We start from the raw sequence: 21,289 nt of genomic DNA, 5'->3' as shown, positions 1-21,289 counted from the left end.
GCTCAGTCCCGTCATTGTGTGTGTGTGTGCGCTAAGAAGTCCTATAGGGATTACATACCTATGAAAATACTGGATTTGATATAACGAGGTTCAGCAATGTAAATAAAAGAGGACAGTGTGTGAATCAAGGTGTTTCCCATCATCAGATAAAATAAAAAAAATAAAAATAAAATAAAAATAGGGGCTCTTTATAGGCTGCTTAGCAAGTAATATTTTTAAACCCTCCATGTTTCAAATATTATCATTATCCAGTGCGTCCTGTGTACCAGGACAGTCGCTTTGTTCCAGGTCTTTTGTATGTCTAATGACTTCCCTCCGCGGGTTGTTAGCACTTGACAGCGGGTCTCAAAACGAGGAACTTCCATACAGTCATGTATTCAAAGGAGCTCCATCTAGGTACATGATTGGCAATTTTTGTCATGATCCTTTCATTATTAACATAAAAATTGACACGAAAGACGCGGTGCAAAATGATATGCACCTTCTACCTGATTAGGGGTGTCCCCATAGAGCAGATGCTGGGTGTTGTGGAAAGCTATTGCTGCCAAAATCTCAGTCTATTAGGCCTAGTGAAGAAAGATTTGCTGCTGGGCAGAAAAGTAGGACCTTCTACTGTCTAAATTTAGATGGCATAATTAGCTCATGTTTGTGTCTTTAAACTCAAGTCAAGATGGCCAGGCTGGGTTTGTCACGTTGGACATTTGAGTCTCAGAAATACGGAGTGTGACTGTCTTTCACTTTCATTGTTTGTTGGGATTTGTAGTTTGTAGAAGCTATTAAAATAAATTGAAACGGCACAGCTATTGAAGCATGGGGGCAAAATGGTTTGTTAGTTGGTTTGTTTTTTAAAATATGTATGTTAATCCAGGACAGCCCATGAACATTGGTCAACTGGCACAACACGAGGGCACAAGCCTGTAGAAAAAGTTTTTTTTTTTTTTTGTCATGAGTTGCAAAAATTTCAGTGCTTCACTATTCGTGTCTTTTTCGTTTAAAAAGAGTTTTTCTGGACTTGAGTCAGACTAGTAGAAATAAATTTTCATGTGTTTACAGTGCTGCCTAAGAAACGAATGCTTTACCCAGGTGTGATCTTTAAAGTAGGCCTGTCCCCTAAAGCAGGACTGGAACAAAACAGGAAAACGGACGTGTAATCTGCGTGATGAGTTATCTGTTAAGTGAAGTTTCTTCTCGTTGGTCTGGTGACGGGACTGAGGTCTTGCTGAGAACCGCAGCAGAATACGGCAAAAATCCACTCTCGGATCTTTGCCCCGAAGCTGTGCAGGTAAAGTCAGCGCTGGAGCTCCTGGAGCCCAGCGCGCTCGCCGCCTGGCTGCTGTGGCAGCTCAGACACGAGCAAGGCCCGGTGGCCGACGGGGCGCTGACCGCCGCCGCCGCCGCCGCAGCCGCCGCCGCCGCTGATGCCGCTGCTGAGCTATTCAGGCCTGCGGGTGACTGGTAGAGTCCCGGGTGCCTGAAGCTGCACAGGAGCTCTGGCCGTGAGTAAGGATGGGAGAGTGCGCGGAAGGTATCGAGGGGGCGAATGGACGTGGCGAAAGGTGACGAGGCGGCACCGGTGGCGGCGGCGGCCGCTGCTGCCGCCGTGACACCGACGTGCGGGTAGTAATGTAGAGGCATGTGCGAGTGGAAAGGGTAAGGTAGACTTCCTGTAGCTGCCGCATGCGTCATCATGTAAGTGTAGAAGCTGGGGTCTGCTGGATGAGGCCAGGACATCGCCAAACGCTGCCTTTTATCCTTCATCCGCCTGTTCTGGAACCACACCTGCACACAGAGTCAACACAAGGCCCATATTGAAGCTGCCATGTTGTTTGCAGGCTCTAATCTTAGACCTCTGTAGAGTGTGGTTCAGCGTCTGGTCTGAAGAGACACTGCTCTCTTGCACTGATGTTTAATATGTCTAACACATGCAAACAATTCCCACAACCTACAGCAGCAACAATTTAACAATCCACTAAAACACTGCAGTTCAAATGATTTGTTTTTGCAGTAAAAATAAATAAATAAATAATTGGGTTTGAAATAATTTCTGCTTAAATTGACTGTCATCCAACGAGGTGACCAAAAAAATCAAAACGTTTTTTTGTCTGCAAGTAAAAATTGAAATATCAACACTTCATGAGCAGAAACAACAACATGGCCCAGCTGCAGACTATTATAGTTCTTATTATTTTTTATTTTTGTGCCCCTGCACTAACACATGCACACCGAAGACATGTGGACAGGAATAATGAAGATTAATCTGTAGCCTACCTTAATTGTAGTTTCGGGCAGATTTAGCGCTGCGGCTAATTCACATCTTCTCGGTCTAGAAACGTAATTTTCCCTGTAAAACTCCTTTTCCAGTCTTCCGATTTGCTCTCGGGTGAAAGCAGTCCGATACCTTCTGACTTGGTCGCTGTTTGAATTGGATCCTCCCGTTGAATTTCCGTTCATGCTCGCCAGGTTGTTCGAGCTTGTGTTTGAGGATCCAGAGTTACTGTCTGAAAAACCTAAAAAAAAAAACCCAAAACAAAACATTTATGATACTAAAGAAAAAATAAAAATAAAATAAAAAGATAGGGAGCTACGGTGAATCTTAAAGCCTATTGATGCTAATAATAAAACTGATAAGGTTAAAGTGGTTTTAAAAAAGGTAAATGACCAAAAAACAGTTTTAGTTTAAATCATTTTATTGTGCTAAATTTACACAATAATAATATTTAATAATAATTATATTTTATATTCTCACTTTAAAAAGAAAAAGTCAACTAATAATAATGGTAATGTCAAAATCTAACCCCTCAAATACAACCAAGGGAGTTGCAGAGTAAAATCCAATCTTACCTTTGTTGTTTTCCTTGTGTTGGCTCGGGGAGCGATGCGCAGGGCACCCCACCTCCACATCACTGTTAATATCGGATTCTTGCGAAACTTCGGAGTAAAGGCTCATTTTCTTTCTGCTTTCTGAAGAAGAAATCTCCGTCGAAGAGTTATTTTCACTGTTGTGGTGTGAACCGAAAAGACTGTCAATTTCAAATTTGCCTTTCGTCGGGATGTCCCCAAGATTTCCATGGAGAGAAGCCGAACTTATTCTCGGGCTTAGCCTTCCGCTGTGCTGCGAGTTTTCCAGGGCCTCCAGCACTGAATTTGCAGGTGTGTCTGCGAGCCTCTTCCCTGCGACAGGACTGTGCAGACCTCTCTCCATCAGTATCATCTCTTTTCTTATCCTCTCCATCATTAAGCCGCGCAAGACGAAAAAAAAAAAAACAGGGGGCTGGAGCACCAATGACTTGTGTTGGAGCTAAATCCGCATGCAACTCAGCAACTGTCTCTAAATAACAGTCTAAAGCTTTTTATAAGCAAGACGCAGAAAAATGAAAGAATCTGAATGCAATCGACGAGCGGCTGCTCAAAATGAGCCGTGCGTCCTCCCCACAGCAACAAAATGTCATTCATCAAAAGTGGTAGCTGCTCGTTGTTAAAATGCTCGGCTGACGTTGCTCCAATGATCATTTATTGTAACAGGTTTATAAGCAAATAAATAGGAGAGGGCTGTCACTTGATGATGGAGGCGGCCTTCGGTCAGACGAATAATATCCAAGTGGAGAGGAAGAGAGAAGTGAGGAGCGAGGTGCTTGTCCCTGGGTTGATCTCTGAGTCTGTTTCAGATTGCTCTTGGGTTTGGCCTCTTGGGTGAAATTGACAGTCTGATTAATAAAATGAGCGCTGCAACATTTCCCTCTTCATTTAGGAATATTATTATGCTTTGATTCTCTATTGTTTCCCTCCTCTCTTTTTCGCCCTCCTCCTCTCTAATCGTTCTTTTATTTGTTCCTCCTTATTTCTTTTTCTTTTTTCCCCCATTTCTGCGACTTAATCACCAGACTGTGTGAAGCGCATTGTTTAACGTGCAAGTGTGACGAAATAATAAAAGTGGCTTTTTGTCTTTGTCTTTATGTCGGTGCCGACATTTTATCAGTGAACATTACATTTTTATTTTTTTGCATTTTCTTCCAGTCGGGCTTCTATTCGTCAAAGACACATTTTGAAATGATGATAATGCATGCATTATTACACATTTCCCGACATCAACGCGCAATTATGCAGCTCCCTGTAACCGCATGTACAAGTAACCTATTTCTATGTTAAGATTATTTCTTTTAAAGTAACTAAAACATCATTCGTCTTAAATTTCACAGTGGTTGCTGTGGGAATTGGATTTGAATGTAACTTTGTTGCTGTTGTTTCTTGACATCTGTGTTTTCGATTCGTTGTGATGTTGAAACAAAACGAATTTCTTATATTTCACGTTTTTAACAGAATCACATGTGATTTTTTTGGTTGTTTGTTTGTTTCTCCAAATGTTAGGATGCTCTAAGTCGTTTCATGTAGTAGCTTTTTATCAAAGCCTCAATTATCTGCATAGTAGTTGAGTAGCTATTAGAAATGGCACATGCACACATATGCATCATATTAACTCTAACTGAGATTCAATGCGTAAAGACTTAACACCCATACATGGACTCTCCATGGATTTCTCCATGTGAAATGACTCTGAAGGCTCCATCACATTTTCCTCTGTGCGTCCTCTGGCGCCTCCTGCAGGTTTTAGTATTAATTGCTGTCACAACTATTAGGTGTTGAATCCGTGGGAGGTGTGGGCTCTACTTACCTAATGTGATTTGTGTCAGTCCTGAGCACTCTAAATATTTTCATGAGGCTCGACTGGAAAACCGTTTTAGAGCAATTGGAAGCTGCTGCAGAGCCAAAGTCCTCATTCCAAATTCAATAGTTTCTGTTCTTTTTGTGATATTGGGAGTTTGATGTGATTCAAATCAGAGCTAAAATCAACTCTCTGGCCTGGTGGCACTGATACCTTTGAAGAATATCTTTGAAGTTTAAATATCCAAAACTGCATTATCTGTGGCACTGATTATAACATAGCTCAGCACACTTAGTCATTTGTTTAAAAATGTTCCTGCAAACTAATGTTTTAATCTTACATACGTGTTTTACAGCTCGAATAAGAGCAATTAATAAGATTTTCCACAAATGAAATGAAGTTGAATCCACCTGTCACTTTGTTAGCAAACAAAATGTTTTCTTTTGTTTTTTGAATTAAAAAAAATATATATGGAAGACACTGGTGTTCATTCTTTTTCTCAAAGAGCTCTGGGAATTTCCATCTAATTTAATTAGGTCATTTGCATACATGTACTGGATTAATTATGCAACTGATTAATGTTGCTCTGAATAGACTTTCACAGAGTTTTATACTGCAAATCTTTATGAATTGTACAAACTTAAAAAATTATATTTTTGAATTATGATAGTAGAAATGCTCACTTTTATTCTCAGTTCTCTCAGGTAGTCTAGATAATGTAGTCTAAATACTGTTAGTATTGGGTTTGTCGAAACTAAAATTGGATAGGCCTTTACTTTTTCTCTAGAGTCGACATTTTGATACGTCACAGTAGGAAAAGCACATGTGAAAATAATACAAATAATAATTTCTGAATTACATTTAGCTGCTTCAGCTTTGGGGTCATGGTTTTGTACATGCCAGCTCACTGTGACACTGTTATGATTGCGACCTGTGCACTTGAGCAGAGCAATTATCAATGTTATAAGTTATACAGCACCTCTGATTATGTGACAAGTTAAAATGTCTCCTGAAAAAAGTCTGTAAGTGTCTCAGGAAGAGTAGTGGGAAACTGAACGTTCACTTTGATGGAGTCTTTATCTCTTTCTGCTGCATGGATATAAAATGTTTCATGCAGATGACTTGAAGTGTCTCTAAAGCTACTCTTTAGATGTTCACTCATTGACTCACTGATGCATGTGTTAAGTGTACAGATGCTCTCCTGAAAAGTGGCTCACTCTGAACAGACCTCTGTAACTTTGGATTAAGAGCATTTGGAGTTTGTAAGTTTGAGTATTTATACAGAATCAATATTGAGTAGTGAAACAGTAACAGGGTCTCTCAGCATTTACAGCAAGGAAGCATTTTTCAGCAACTCAACACAGATGGCAGAATAACAACAATAGGCATAATATGGACACTCAGGCCAGAGCCTGTGGTGGGGGGGTTGGGTGAACAGTTCTGGTGGATGACTGATTTTCGGAAATGACTGCTCTCGTCACTCACAGGTGATTAAAGGCACGGATTTAGGGTGGAGAGCGGAATGAAAGAGCGCTAGTCAAGGGTTTTGTGGCATAATTTGTCATGTGTCCCACTGGGAATTTCTCTGTGGTTTAATCAATTAAACACAGGCCAACAAAATAAGAGACTTTATGTGGTAATCGCATAATGGCCAGCCCAGGTCATAGTGCTCAGCTGTAATGGAAAATAAACAGTGGCCAACAAAACCAAAAAAACAATGGAAATGTTAAATATAATAAAACATGATTCTTTATTGCCACATGTTAACAGGAATAAAAAGCACGAATAAATATGTTTATTGTTTCAAAGATGTAAATGTCAATGTGACAAAGGCAAAAATATGAAATCTGCAGTGTTGAAAAAGGCAGCAAAACACTAACACAATAATTTAACAATAACATTGAATGTTCAGTGCTGCATAACAAAAAATACAAATTAACAATGCTGTTAATAACCAGCATGTGAACACATATGAACTTAAGTGAAAAGACGAAGATAAACGTCAAACCAATCAGTTAAACAGATTCTGAGAAACAATGTCCGTTCTTTGAAATTAACTTGATTATCAGTCGGATAACTGCTGTAAGACCCTTAGGAATTCAGCCTCGCTCCCAGTTTACTGAGCAAGTCAGGCCCATTTCAGTACAAAACATATCTGGAACAAAACTGAGGTGATTTAGATCTGGTGCATTTTTGCTAATGTTGATAACTTGAAATAAAACATATTACATATTGGACAGCAGTACCTGTGTGTGAGAGACATGATCTAACGGCTTCAAATCAACAGGCGACATGTTTGCTTAAATACTCTAAGCACAAAATCCAATAATAACAGAGCAGAGTGGTGCTGAGTTTAGACAAACAAGCAGCAACCAGCATAACTTCGACTGCTTTAGACACCTTTCAGTCAACAGACAGTACACGTTTCTCTTTAAGCTTTAGTGTAACCTTCTTGTCACATTCGCTTTCTTGAATAAAACCCACTTTAGAAGATGTGAGTCTATTAGTGAGGTGTTTTTGTCTCCTCAGTGCACTCAGCTTTGTTGGACTCAACATTCCTCTAGTGGTTAATGGAGGAACTGCTCCTTTGGTCCCTTGAATGAGCCCCTGACAGGTGGATCCTACCTGTGTGCTGGGCTGCCTTAAAGGCTGGCATTAAAGTCAGGAATACTCTAGGACATCCTAGACTTAAGCAACAAATAATTTATCTACTACTGCTGTAGGCCCAGTGTTGTCATGAGCCATTGCTTCTGGAAAAAATATTATTGACAAGGAAGAGAAATAACAGTCAAATGATGATTTTGCATAGTGTATCTTCTTTATTAACACGATAGAGACATAGCAAATAATGTTTTAGATTTCTCACTGGGTTTTCCTATGTTCCCACTGGTCACCATTCCTTAATGACCGTGCAGAGGCTTCAGACTTGCTTTATGCAGACGTCTGTCACAGTAACCATGTATTTTCCCCTTATTGCTTTGTGCTCATGCAGCTGAAAGTGCAGATTGATCTCTTGATTTCCTAAACTTAGCTTAATGATCACAGCTGAGTAAAGATGGCTCCACTTACCTCAATGAAGTTGTCTCGAGGAAAAAAAAAAACAGATCTGCAGACGGTGAGAAATAGTAAATATTACCAAACATATGCAGAATGAGCACAAAACTGGAGTTAAATAAAAATCCTAAATATGCAAATACTTAGTTGCACCTCTGGAAAGGCCTGGCATTGATGTGCATAATACCTATAGGAACAGGTCGGTGTGAAGAAGTCGTGCATAGAATTTGGCTTTGGTCTGAGTGAATGTTGTTTTTTATTTTATTTTTTTTTGTCCCAGTTTCTTTTAGCTGACACAGAGATGAGTGATATTACAGCACAGTCCTCGCTCCAGACTTACATTCAAAATAAAGTACAATGCATGACAGACTGTTGTTCAACATGTGGTAAAATGAGGTATTTCATATGAAATATTTGCACGTCATCTGTCGGTAAAGGTCAACAGGTGAAAGCTGTGTCTTTACTCTAATTACATGTAATATACTGTACTCTAAGTACAACATTTTCTTCCTATTTGCTAAGTGTTTTTTCTTCCTAGATCATATTCCTTTTAATACCAAAATGTATTTTTCTTTCTCCTGCTGATGACAGTTTAAAGCCAAAGTGATATCACAGTCTGGGTGCCATGTAAGCCAGTAATTGCTAATTTATAGCACAAACCACTGTAACCTGTAACAATGTGAGTACTTTAATGCTTGGTGATCTATAAAAATAATATAAATGTAAACTCCCTCCTGTACAACATGAACAGTTGTCTGTGACCAAGTAAATTGGTTTAAAGGGAGTTTTCAGAAGTGAGATCACCCCACCGTGCAGGCTACATGTTGATATTTTGATTTCCAGTTTCAAATTTGACAATGATGATGTTCACAACAATGTGTGTTTCAGATTATTATGAATCTTCGCAGCATATTAACAAAACATAGGTGTAAACAAAATGAGATGCTTTCTTTTTTCAGAATGTATTTGGAAGAGGTACTTGTGATCCAAATACCAAACCCCCAAAGTGTCAAGTGTTACACAGCTCTGTCTGTTGCTTGTCTGAGAGGTCCATCTAGTGGCGACTTCACGTGAACGCAAACAGTCCAACCACAGAACAGGGAGCAACGAGTCAGCTGCACCATTGTATGAAAACCACTCTCCCTCTCTCTCTTACGGGATTATTGCAACTTTAAGTGAGTAAGATTCACGAACATGCACATTCACAGGACTCGTTTGTTGCCATTCTGTTGGGTTGGAGGTGTATATGTTTTAAAGATGTTGCTCCACGTCATTATGTATGTAGAGTACTAGTGAGTCATGGGCCAAAACAAAGTTAGACTTAAAAAGTCGTTCCATGTGTTTCGTGTGTTCTGTTTGTGATTAAGGAAGTAATAGATTCCTAATAAAAACAAACCTGCTGCAAAGGAACAAGCACAAACTACAGCTCCCATCACACTGGTGGAGGGAAAAGTAACAAACAAGTGTAAGCAATTAGAAATTGATGAGTAGTTTTCATAGTGACGTGTTGTCTTTTGTGTTGTAGCCTTTACTGTAATTTATTTTATTTTCAGTTTGAACGTGGTGGAAATGTTTTGTGCGCGCGTTTAGAAAAACTCAGCTGCGTTAAGGAGAATTAAATAGTGCAGCCTCACGTTTACTGTGGAGCACGTCGTCTGTTTCTACAGTATAAATGTTATTTGTGCGACATAGTTTTTACTATGCTGTGATCGATTTCAACGCAATGCTCTAATCAATCATTAGTTAAATCATCAAGATGTTTCAACAACACCAGTTTCTGTTGGTATTTACATACTTGACCGTGAGTTTAAATAACTTTGAGGATAATCCACCAAAATCGTATGTGTCTAACCTGTTTTATCTTATTTTATTTCATTTTATTTTATTGTATTTCTTATACAACATATAACATATAACAGGTTCCTTCAGCCAAACATTTTACATATGTTTTTTACTTTCGTACTTTCAAAGAATTTTAGGGATTTATAAGATTAATAAGGGAAAAAAAAGCAAAAACAGACAACAACAATGAAAAAGAAAAACCACAATAATTATAGATTTATATGTAAAAATTTCAAAGGGACCCACAAAAGACAGACAAGAGTTTAAAATAACTTTCTTAACGCCAAATGAACACAGTTATGTCATTCGTTGTGTTTCCCATCTGACGTGGGCCAGCATCCTGTGTGAAACACACCGACTGGAAACACTGAAGTTTTTAACACTCGGAGGGCAACATTTCTGAGCTCAGAGAACTTGAACGAGGGAAGCAGCAAGTTTATTACCAAGGACAAAAGACGGCGGATAGCTTCCTTCACAGCGTCTGGAAAACAACCAGACTGAATCTCCTCAATTTGGCTCCTGACACCATAAACACGAAGGGCGAAGGGCAATAAATGGCTCTAAAACGGAAAACGTCTCCTTCTAATTATGACGCCTGTCCACAGGAACATGTAGGTCCCAAATACAAAGCTAGGAATTAAAAAAAAAAAAATAAATATGTTTCTTCCTTAGAAACGATGGGACGACTTGGCCTAGAGGAGCTCTGCGCAGTTTGGAATTAAAGAAAATGAAAACGGTCCTTTAAGAAAACTAGTGTCACAAACATGAAACCAGACAAGAAGAATTTTGTTCACATTTTTCTAATTTTCTATAGTTTGAAACACTTTAAGCTTCGACCAACATGTGCAAACACTATTTTTTAAACAAAACGAACCTAACACGTCCACATAATAAAAGCTATTTTACAGTCGTATGTAACATACATACGTATGTTTTGTTGATAATATTCACTATTTAGTAACCCATATTTATAAAATATTTCAGATCCAGTCCCTATTTTGCTGATTTTCTTCCCCCTTTTTAAAACAAATTTTCAGTTTGCTTGTTTGTTTTGTTTTTTCATCTCTAATGTTGCTTGATAGTCGCTTGTACGCGTATTTTCTGTCTGTACGCGTGTTTTCTGTCTGCTGTTTTGAGGTTTTCTTAATGTGTCTGGTATCATCTGCAACCAACACAGTTTGATTTCACAACAAGTACATGTTTATGTAAATTTCGTAGTTGCTTCTCCTTTAATTGCTGATATTATAGTGGAATAAATACAATAAGACCATGTACTTAAATAAAAAAAATATATAATTAAACAGTGTAGATCTCTGTTACAAGTAAAAATCCACTGAGTATGTTACAAAAGTTTTGGCTCAACAAATTCTGATTTATCAGAATTGCAGGTACTCAAATACAGAAGGTCGCATTTCAGAATAATCTATGATGTTATCGGATTATTGATACATTAGTTAGTTCACTTTATTATTACAGCTGATAACTATTTATTTTAACGACCATGCTTTCTGTTTTGATGATAATCTGCTAAATGAAATTTAAATGATATAGATTACTGGGTTGGGTTTTGAATGTCATATGTGAATTAAGTCTTAGTACAATACTTTCTTGTTCTTTAAATCTGGAAAGTAGCCTCTATTTGTCAAATGACTGTAGCTCGCAAAAAAAAAAGTGATATTTGCCTTTAAAACGTCCGCTAAGGAAGTCGAAATATTAGATCCTAGAAAACAGAAATATTTAAGTAAAGTAGAAATAGCTTCAAATTACCTTAGAAAAGGCTCCTTTAGTAGCCTACTTTAAAATTGTGAACATATTTTCTTTCGGATTTGTATAGACCCACTGCTTGAATCGTTAAATAACCTAATGCTGCTACGAACACATTTTATTCTTCAGTGAATCTACGGCTGCAGTGATGGATCAAACTGATGAGGTTTTAGTGGCAGGATTTAGCTGATGACAATGAAAAGAGCAGGACAGCAGGGGAGGAGAGAGGCCAGATATGAACTTGTGCTGCCACCTATCGGGATTCATCCACAACAACACATGTGATGTTAGTTTAATGTCGTGGTTTAGATAAAACACTCTGGCCTGATTCAAATCTCAGTACATCTTTCTAGTGTGGTGCGTTTTTGCCACACACACGCCGATGTGATGAAGACAATGAATTGTCCACCATTTGCTGGCAACGCAGTGAAAAACACAACTATTCCAAGGCTTCAGGTTGAGTGGATGTTTGACCCACACACAGCACAAATCCCACTTAATGCTAGTCTGTGAAAACATGGGGAGAAAACACCACACCACACCACAAAGACACCACAAAAGGCAAATCAGGAGTTTCTGCTGGGTTGACTATGGATTACTGATTATTGGTCATTTATATTAATCATCGCTCCCATAGGAGCACGCATATTGCTTTGGCACTGAGAACATTTGGTAAGGTACACTTGTGTTGCCAAATGTGTTGCAAAGCAGTATTAGCAGTATTTGTCATTTCAGTGTCTGTATGAACGTCATCATTTTGTAAAAAGGAGAGTGTTATTTTTGTTCTCGTTTATTTGAAGGTGTTTACATTTGACTGTCGTAATTGTACAGCAGGAGCGGCGCGTAGAAGCTTTTATGGAGAGATGACTGTTGTAATGTTCCTTTTCTTCACTCCGGAAAATAATAAAGTTCCTTTTTATAGACACCAACTGCACTAGTGTGCTAAGCTTATTTTATAAATGGCGGTACACGCAGGGCTGGATTTCAGAATTATTCAGTCAAAGGTTTTAAAGCTCGCTATGGTCACAAACACTGCTGGGGACATGAAGAATTTAAGCCTTCGGGTGAGAGGGTTTCCTTGAAAGCAAATGCGAGTTTTCCAACTGCGGATATACTTTATTTCTTCAGATGTTCAGTCCATATAGCTTCAAGGCCAACACGAATAAAGGCTACATTGTATACAAGGGAGGGGCCACAAGAAAATCAACACCTCCAGGGCTACAATGTACTGTAGCTCATGTAATATAACATAATACAATGAGCCTCCAGTGAATGCTGTCTGTGTAAAGATTATAATGTTACATAGTTGGGACTGCATGTGAGAAGGGGGAATTTTTTTTTGACTGTCATGAACAGTTTTGTCTATATATACACGTCGTAGCCATCATGTTTTAAGAACATATAGTGTCCTTTGATATGTTGTTTTCTGCCACTGCGAGATATTAGAATAATATATCACAATGTTGCATATTCTACATCATTTTTGTTCTTGTGGAAGTCATTCATTAAGCCTGGATGCGTACCCAGTTTGCGCGCATTGCTTCCTGTCTCCTGTGTTGCATTTAAGGCCCTTTATTTAAAAGTCAGACCAAAACACCATTAGTGGTAGTGTGCCAACACTGACAATGACATTTTCCACATCTTTCTGAACTTATATATAAATATAGAACTCTAATTGTAAGAATTTAACTTCCTCCCCCACCCAGTACCAAAATATTTCCTCATGGATTATCTTGCAATGCAGTATTGGGAACCAGGGTGGGGCGGAACAACATATTTTGCATATCACGTGACGCTGTATTAACAAATCAACAATTACCTACCCTATATTCTTCAGGAGTTGCTAAAAGGCTTGCAAGAAGCGTCTGAGGGAAGCTCCATGGAAATGTGTGAGAGGAATCCCTTAAATCCGGGCTATGTTGGTTCTCTGTTGAATTTTGCTCCCCCTGAGTCGCTGTATTTCTCCAACTTGCGCGGTAATGGAGCCCACATACCCGGGCTGCATCAGATTCCTTACAATAGGAGAGAGGTGTGCACGCTCCCGTGGACTTCCTCAAGTTCGTGCACGCCTGGACCAGCAGCACCACCACAGAACCGCGCCTTCGGAGGCTACTGTCCGCCGTTTCTGTCCAACTCGGTGTCTATAAATACCAATTCCTCCGGCGGCCACGTCAAGGCGCATTTGGAGGAGTCGCCTCGATGTTTTCAGGACACGAACCACAAGACGGAGGAGACTGGCAGACAAGATGAAGTTTATGCCAGTGACCGCGGTTATTCAGATCTGGACAGTCGGTCTCACGCTTCTGCGGCCCAGGTTGATGCAGATTCAACGGATCCACTTAATGTGAACGGAACCAAACAGGAGCAGAATCCTCTTCATCCACCGCCAAGTCACACATGCTCCAGGACTACATTTGTTGAAGGTTAAGTAGACCATCTTTTGAAATGATTTTAACAAGACCTTTTATTAAAACACCATGAAACCATGTGCCCTTCCATAGTCAGTGTCTCCTATTTTATGTCACCAACAGTTTGTGATCTTATTTCATCCATTATAAAAGACCAACCAGCTCCATGGCTGGGTATTTTGACATAGGTGTCATACTGAGACGTTATGCATTGTAATATATGCCTTAATGGCATCTTTAATTCTTTTAAATCCATATAGAAGCTACTGTACGTGGTTTATAGTAACAAACTATATTTTCAGGCTTCCCTTCTTAATTTTACTGTAATAGTATTAAACCATATTTTGGTAAGATGTGAACAACATTGTGAACAGCGCATTTGGGAGCAGTTATTTCCCTCCATTGTATTTTACTCTTTTATTAAAGTTGGTGTTGATGTAAAGTGTAAACCTGCCTCTGGTTCTTTCAGGTGTCCCATGGTGCTCGTCGCAAGTGAGAACCAGAAAGAAGAGAAAGCCTTACTCGAAGCCACAGCTGGCTGAACTTGAGAATGAATTTATGATGAATGAATTCATCAACAGACAGAAACGAAAAGAATTGTCAGACAGACTGGACCTGAGCGACCAGCAGGTGAAAATATGGTTTCAGAACCGGAGGATGAAGAAGAAAAGACTGATGATGCGAGAACAGGCTTTCCCCGCGTACTGATGACCTTTGGACTTGATCATGACCAGCGGCGCACAGGAATATGTTGCACTATGAATGTTGCAGCACATGACGAGCCCTTTGGGTTTGTGGCTTTGACTTGTATTTAAACGTGTGAAGTGTTTATTTTGGTGTCATTTAATAGGCCACGGTTTTATCAAGTCACAACCAATTCAACATAATTGATATTAATAAAAGAAAATAACTATAAATGCATTGGAGATTTTGGCACATGACATTTTACGCAGTTGGTCATTTTAGACTTTGAGACTGACCAAATGCGCCCTGTCCGCTGTTGGGCCTCGGTGCTGTTAAATATAAACCTGTGAGCCTAATTCTCACCCAACACCAACGTCTGACCATTTAACCAGAACTATGTCTCTCAGTGCTTGTGTGTATTCTGTAAAATGTCCTGCGCATGTAGTGTGGGCCTCTACATGTGGAAGCGGACAGTCAAGTTCATGTTTACGGGCGAATTAAACGAGAGCGTCAATATTGTAAAGTCAATATTGCAGAACATAATATAATTGCATGATTATTACTTAATTGTTGTCCTTCGATGAAATGCCTGATTCACTCAATTTGTAATAAGCCTGTTTAAATAAACAATATTACATTTTGTTCTACGATTGCCTCCACATTCAAGTTCGGTTTGTGGAGGACGAGTTGCGCCGCCTCTGAGGTGTTTACTTCAAATGTCTGTGAAACAAGTGAGTCTGTTGCTGTTAAACATTCGGATGCTCTAAAGCTAAATTATAACTGTATTGAATTAAGAAATGTTTTTTTTTTTTTTTTTGTTTTTTTTTTTTGAATAGCCAGACCTGATTTGTGCTTTGCTACAAGTGTGACTGTACAGTCGAAAATTGGTTGCATTAGAATCATTCCTGCTTTAAAACATTTATAACTAAATTTGGTTAATGTATGTTTTTAACGTTGGAGTGGGTGTTATGTTAAGCATGTTATTGTTAAAATAAGAATGTGGGTTAAAGCGGCCATCTTTTTACGCACGGGCGAGATTTGGTTTAATAAAGCGGGCGCTACTTGAGGATGATAACATTTGTAAATAAAGAGCATTTTAAATTAACTGACGCAGAAAATTTGTGCAACTTGTGACACATTTTACATTTTCATGCAAAATAAAAAGCATCAAAATTTAACCATTAGGTTTCACGTTTAGTTCCAGATCAGTTGTCGATAACTAGTTTATCATAATACTTCTCTGCTGAACTAAGTGGAAGATATGAGGGTCTGCAACTCGGACTTTAATAATAATTTTAAAATGAAACGGTATTTATGTAATGTTTCTTCTATTTGTGTCTGCACCGGTGGAAGCACCAGTGTTTGCGAGTGTTGGTATCTTTCACTTAAGATACGCAGAAAACTCCCCACCTTGAAAATTAAAGGAAATATTTGTTGTATTTACACGCAGGTACTTGGATTACACATCTCTGGTAAACACTCAAATTAAACGTCACAGTCAAGATTCAGCATCTGCCATTATCTTTACCTTTATCATGCAGCTTAACATAGAAATAATTAAATATTGTCAGAACTAATGTCGACTGTTTTAGTAGAATTATATCATACGTTTTCTCTTTTTTCCTTGTTCTTGATTCAGAACCAAATATAGATGAAATATGTGAAACTATTACTATTTTGACTCGATTTTAGTAAGATTTTGTGTATTTCTTTTTTATATTGGCCTTTGGTGCCTTTGTGTTCATGCTATTTAGCTATCCTCCATAGCCCACACACGCGCAGTTCCTCTCCACGGTGAATACATAACAAAACAGCAGCTCACACCCACAGGCAAAACCTCCACATGCCACTTGGAGGTCACTGTGGTTGTGACCGAAAGGTTTCATCCAGAAGTAATCTTTTAATTTCACCGTGTTACATCACATGAATTTTGAATGCCACTTATGCGCCACAACAGGTTCCTCCGAGTATTAAAAGTGATTTTGGCGTGTGTGTGGTGCGCATGGGCATATTTAATTAGGTCACTGTTTATTGGACAAAACAATTGACTATTGTTGCCATGTTGTGACTGGGAGTTGATAAAGTTTAAGGTTACAGGTCACAAGTGACCAGTCTGCTTTGAAAAGCAGAGACTTCAGCTGTGGCTGTCAGAGGATACACATGAAACATTAACGCAGGACTGGATCAATTAAGGGTCCCCCACCCCCGATTACTTCACCTTCATGTCATCATCACTGTAAGCAATATGTTTCTGTAACACTGCAGTGATACTGTAGGTTGAGACACAATATTATTTAAACCTAATAATTTATAATGTGACATGGGGAGGTGGTTCCTACCTCGTGTGACTCTAGCAAATGTTCTCAGTTTTGGTGCTTTTATTTTATACGTGTGTGTGTGTGTGTGTGTGTGTGTGTGTGTGTGTGTGTGTGTATTTTCAGCATGCTATTTTACATAAGACCTGTGCTGCAGGCCCGTTGTTGTCCAGCTCGGGGTTTGTCTTAGTTTGCTCATCTTATAATTCTTAGCATGCACGTTTCGCCCACTATTAGTTTGTTATTTCTCAGGCTGTTCTGAACCAAACCGAGCATTTTCTGTGTCCGATGGGCAACTTTTCCCTCAGTATTTCTTAACTTAATTGCTTTACTGCCAAACGCTGCCAGACATCACCAAACAGCCCCTGCGCTTTTAAATCGTGGGGGCGCCAAAACAAAGTTAAGATCAAGTTAGTGGGCTGTGTACTGCCAAATCCCACAATAGAGCTTCTTTTCTTTTACTTTCCCTAGATGTTTTTTTATTAACACCAGTCACTCTGAAGTAACTTCTCATATGATTTGATAAATTATAGCTTAGTATTAAAGTTGATATTACGCACAAAACACTGGCTCAGCAACACAATGAAAACTAAAGACGTCCTGTTCTTCCAAAGCTCTTGCAAACCGCAGGTTATAATTTAAAGTGTGAATGTTATAATGAAATGCATCTTAGAAGAATCGCATGTTAAAATTTTAACTTATATTTCCAGTAAATGGTAGAAAACTGAACATTATACATGTTGCTGCAACAGTGCAAACCTCAAATGATGAGGTTACTGGTAATACTATTATGTAGCCCATATCAGAATAATTGGCATTAGCGTTACACTATGCGTAAAAATGGATTCAATAAATGTTACAACGTAAAAGAAAATCACAACTGACAAGCAACAGGTCGCACTTTGCCAATTTGTGAGGTAAAGAATATGCTTAACCCACTGAACATTTCTTTATCTTGCTTGTGATAGCAGAAAGCAGCAGGATGTTTAAGTTTAGTTTCTTTAGAAATGTCAAATTTCCACCCTTCACTGCCCGAGGCGTTTCAGCATGAAGTGGTGAAGGGTCGAAGACAGACTGGATCACAGAGCTGATTTTACCCCCAATAACAATAAAAAACCCAGTCGCCTCTAAGTTGCTTTCACGTTGTGAGACCTTCAAGGTCGAAGCTGTGAAAAACAAATCTAGTCCTTTGAGAATAATAGAGCCTACTAAAACCCCAAATTAATGCTGCATTTCCATTGGTGCACAATTTGCCTGATAGTTGTGTGTCTGTTTGTTTGTATTAATCTACATCAGCTCCAAAAATAGGAAATGCGTGATTATTTTAAATTCAGTTTTTCCTGTTTGATTTTAGATTTTTTTTAAAAATATGAATAAAATAATACTCACAAAGACAGAATATTGATCGGTTCTTGGAGATATGAGGTTATCCGTTCACTGATATTTCCACTCCGTTTTGCAGAAAGAGGCCGAAATCCTGCAGGCATGGCTGCCTGGGTGCAATAAAGTGATTTAGCTGCAGTGGGTTGTTGAATGCTTGGTGGACATCACCTAGACCACAGACGGTCAAAGCTAGACGTTGTGGACTTGGCAATGTTGGACGTGCTCTTTGAATCATGCTTGCGACTGACGCTGTTAATGTCTTGGTGCATCCAAAATCAACTTTTGTGCATTTGCAGTGGCACGTCGTTACAGCTGTTTGCACTGGACGTTTTTTTGCAGTGTGTTGGTCTGCAGCAACGATTATGACGTAACAAATGAAAAACAAACAGAAAAGCAATGTTTTCACATTCCAGTGCAAACTGATTTAAAAGTCGGGGCCACTCATGAGCCTGTTTGCACACTTTGCAGTAATTTTACAAGAATTTATTACGGCAGTGTAGTGGTCGTTTATTTCTTCTGTGGCGCCTGAGCTTTTTCTTTTTTGCACCGTTCTGCAGGGTAAGCGGCTTGTAGAAATAGAAATAGATTTCCCTGCCAGTGTTTGTTTGTGTGTATATAACTATCCTCCAACCACCATTGTGCAGAGTGATTATATTCTAAGCCCTAAGATGTGTATGCAGACGCAGAAGAAGTCATTTAATGAGTTGTGTAATAATAATACAATGATTTGTGAATCACAGCTTGTGCATAATTTTATTTTAACCATGGAGCAACAATGGCACTGTGTCTCCTCCAGCCTTTTCATGAAATTAGGACTTCAGCTCCACTGTTTTCAATCCAACTGTTGCTACAATAAAGCGTGCCTGCTCCAAATTGCAGAAATGTATTGAATAGCCAGCCTGTGCAGTCATTACATGTGATTACACGATGACGATGCTGCTGCTGCTCCAAATTCAAATTAAATATTCCAGCTGTGGTTTACTTATTTCTTTTTTTTTTTTCCTTTTGTGAGCCATAGGGCAAGAAGGCTGGAGAGGAGTTTCCTCTGCAGCCAGGGAGCCAATGAATTCTCTTGCATGCGCTCACATGAGTTTCTCCGCACAGTTTTTAATGACTGATATTGATGTATGGTAATTTCTTAGCTGGATCACATGACACAATTACCTCAAGAATCGATCAAGATGTATTGCAGGTCTGCCTACGTTTCCGATTTTTTCTCCCTAGCGGGGTCTTTCCGCACGCTTGTTGTGCTATAGATGGACAAAGTTTAACACAGCCAAGCTGCCAATTCCTCCGTTGCAAAGAGGAAAAGGGAAGAAGAGCTATGACGGAATACGATGATCGCAGCTGTGCGTCAAATATGTATTTACCGAACTGTACTTATTACGTTTCGACGCCCGATTTTACATCAGTCTCCTCCTTTTTACCGCAGACTACTTCGTGTCAGATTAATTTTCCTTATTCTTCCAACATAACCCAAGTCCAGCCTGTTCGAGAAGTCGCTTTCAGGGATTATGGACTGGACCATCACAGCAAATGGCACTACAGAGGCAATTACGCGCCTTACTACTCAGCGGACGAGATAATGCACCGGGACTTGATCCAGTCCTCCGGCAGCAGGGCGGATGTGATATTCAAAAACGAATCCTTGTACGGCGCAGGGACGAGCTCGCCGTGTAATTTCTTCACCGGTGTGGGTCGAAACGGGGTTCTTCCCCAGGGTTTTGACCAGTTTTTGGACTCTCCTAACTCGGAAAAGCCCAACGCAGAGATCCCTAAACAAAAGACAGATTCTGCTGTTCCGAGAGATGCTGCGAATAACAATCAGGCTTTAACCAAACTAGAAGAGCACAAGGCTGACCCGGGCGGGAGCGTCGACGAGGACTCATCATTATCCAACTGCTGCGACAAGAACGAGCCACAGAGTAAATATTTCCCATTTTGTGTTGAATAGCAGATGAGCGATTTAGACAATAGTGTCTGGACTGCTCTGTGTCCACCACCGTGGCCGTGCAGGCATATCCGCAGCTTTATACGCATGCAAAAGCTTTTATATCCCAATAAGATTTGCTTTACGGTTGTAAAGGTATTTACAATGGGAAGCAGTCAAGTAACCGTAGTTTAAAGGTTGCTCTGCGCCTAGTAACATTGCTGTGTTGCTGGAGTTTATATGCACTGATGGGGGAATTGAAAGAAAATCAGAAAAACCTTTTGTTAAAGTTTAATTCAGCTGCAAACATGCGTTGGTGTGAGGACAGAAAAAATACAGGATATAGTAAGTTCAAATACCAACATATGCGTAAAAGAATCAGCGCAGTGAAAGATTATTTTGATGCCAAATCCTCTGTTGTTGTCTCTCTCAGTCTGTGTGTGTGTGTGTGTGTGTGTGTGTGTGTTTGTGTTTGTGTGTGTGTAGTGGGTCAGAGAGGGACAGAGAAAGAAAAAGGCTCTTTGTGCACAGACAAATAATTAAATAAATATATCTGTCAACCATTTGGCAGCACTCTATTTGAAAATTTAGGATCTAATATTACATTTTATGAACTATTTTCCATGTTTTTTTGTTGTTTGTTTTGTTTTTTGTTTTGTTTTGTTTTTTTTACCTCTGCAGGTTCATCAACCAAGTCCAGGAAGAAAAGGTGTCCTTACTCCAAATACCAGATCCGAGAACTTGAACGAGAGTTTTTCTTCAACGTGTACATTAACAAAGAGAAGCGGCTTCAGCTGTCCAGGATGTTAAACCTGTCAGATCGCCAGGTGAAGATTTGGTTTCAGAATAGAAGAATGAAAGAGAAAAAGCTGAACCGCGACCGCCTTCAGTATTTCACAGGGAATCCTTTATTCTGATACCTGACATAAGCTACACACACACACACACACACACACACACACACACGATTTACAGACTGGTCCTTTCTGCATCACTGAATCCTGATGATTCCGTTTAAACTGTTTCTTTTACAAAACACCAAGCTGCCATATTACAGCAAAACAAATCCCACATTTATTTATTTATGTTCATGTATTTTCGCTTAATTTGCAAAACACATACTTCAGCCAAGTGCTTTGAAATTATTTATGAGCAGTATGTAGGCTTCTTCCATGTGTATTGTGCATTTATACGGACGCATGTAATGTACGTTGTGGTGTGAAATAAAGTAGACACGACATGTGTTGTA

General features: G+C 39.3%; 3 protein-coding genes across 4 annotated transcripts in view; 2 read left to right on the top strand and 1 right to left on the bottom strand.

Annotated features, from left to right (window-relative positions):
* The window catches only part of hoxd11a (homeobox D11a), a 27,973-nt gene extending 6,684 nt beyond the window's left edge, over window positions 1–21,289 (top strand). The window contains exons 1-2 of one of the 2 annotated variants that reach the window (XM_026376938.1): window positions 19,420–20,035; window positions 20,722–21,289. In XM_026376938.1, the coding sequence (XP_026232723.1) occupies window positions 19,435–20,035; window positions 20,722–20,957 (837 nt within the window). In that variant the 5' untranslated portion in view covers window positions 19,420–19,434 and the 3' untranslated portion in view covers window positions 20,958–21,289. Of the gene's footprint in view, window positions 1–19,419; window positions 20,036–20,721 lie in introns of those variants that run through there. The other variant, XR_003299824.1, reaches the window with a different exon arrangement.
* On the bottom strand, window positions 1,165–3,235 carry evx2 (even-skipped homeobox 2). The gene is made up of 3 exons (XM_026376936.1): window positions 2,842–3,235; window positions 2,269–2,507; window positions 1,165–1,779 (listed from the first exon to the last, which is right to left on the bottom strand). Exons 1-3 carry the CDS (start codon window positions 3,233–3,235, stop codon window positions 1,165–1,167), a joined length of 1,248 nt encoding a protein of 415 aa, XP_026232721.1.
* Window positions 13,200–14,436, top strand: hoxd12a (homeobox D12a). Its single transcript, XM_026376937.1, has 2 exons — window positions 13,200–13,743; window positions 14,198–14,436. The coding sequence occupies exons 1-2, from the start codon at window positions 13,200–13,202 to the stop codon at window positions 14,434–14,436; spliced, it is 783 nt and encodes a 260-aa protein (XP_026232722.1).

This window comes from Anabas testudineus, chromosome 21 (assembly GCF_900324465.2).
Source record: "Anabas testudineus chromosome 21, fAnaTes1.2, whole genome shotgun sequence".
Classification (NCBI taxonomy): domain Eukaryota; kingdom Metazoa; phylum Chordata; class Actinopteri; order Anabantiformes; family Anabantidae; genus Anabas; species Anabas testudineus.
This window is presented reverse-complemented; position numbering and strand designations above follow the sequence as displayed.

What these genes read in the sequence shown, in the direction of transcription:
- evx2 (XM_026376936.1), bottom strand. Translation starts at nt 3,235, where the DNA reads ATGATGGAGAGGATAAGAAAAGAGATGATACTGATGGAGAGAGGTCTG. An exon ending in ACACAAGGAAAACAACAAAG is followed by an intron (nt 2,508 to 2,841) that starts GTAAGATTGGAT and finishes TTTTTTTTTTAG; the next exon opens with GTTTTTCAGACAGTAACTCT. An exon ending in TGCCCGAAACTACAATTAAG is followed by an intron (nt 1,780 to 2,268) that starts GTAGGCTACAGA and finishes CTCTGTGTGCAG; the next exon opens with GTGTGGTTCCAGAACAGGCG.
- hoxd12a (XM_026376937.1), top strand. Translation starts at nt 13,200, where the DNA reads ATGGAAATGTGTGAGAGGAATCCCTTAAATCCGGGCTATGTTGGTTCT. An exon ending in CAGGACTACATTTGTTGAAG is followed by an intron (nt 13,744 to 14,197) that starts GTTAAGTAGACC and finishes TGGTTCTTTCAG; the next exon opens with GTGTCCCATGGTGCTCGTCG.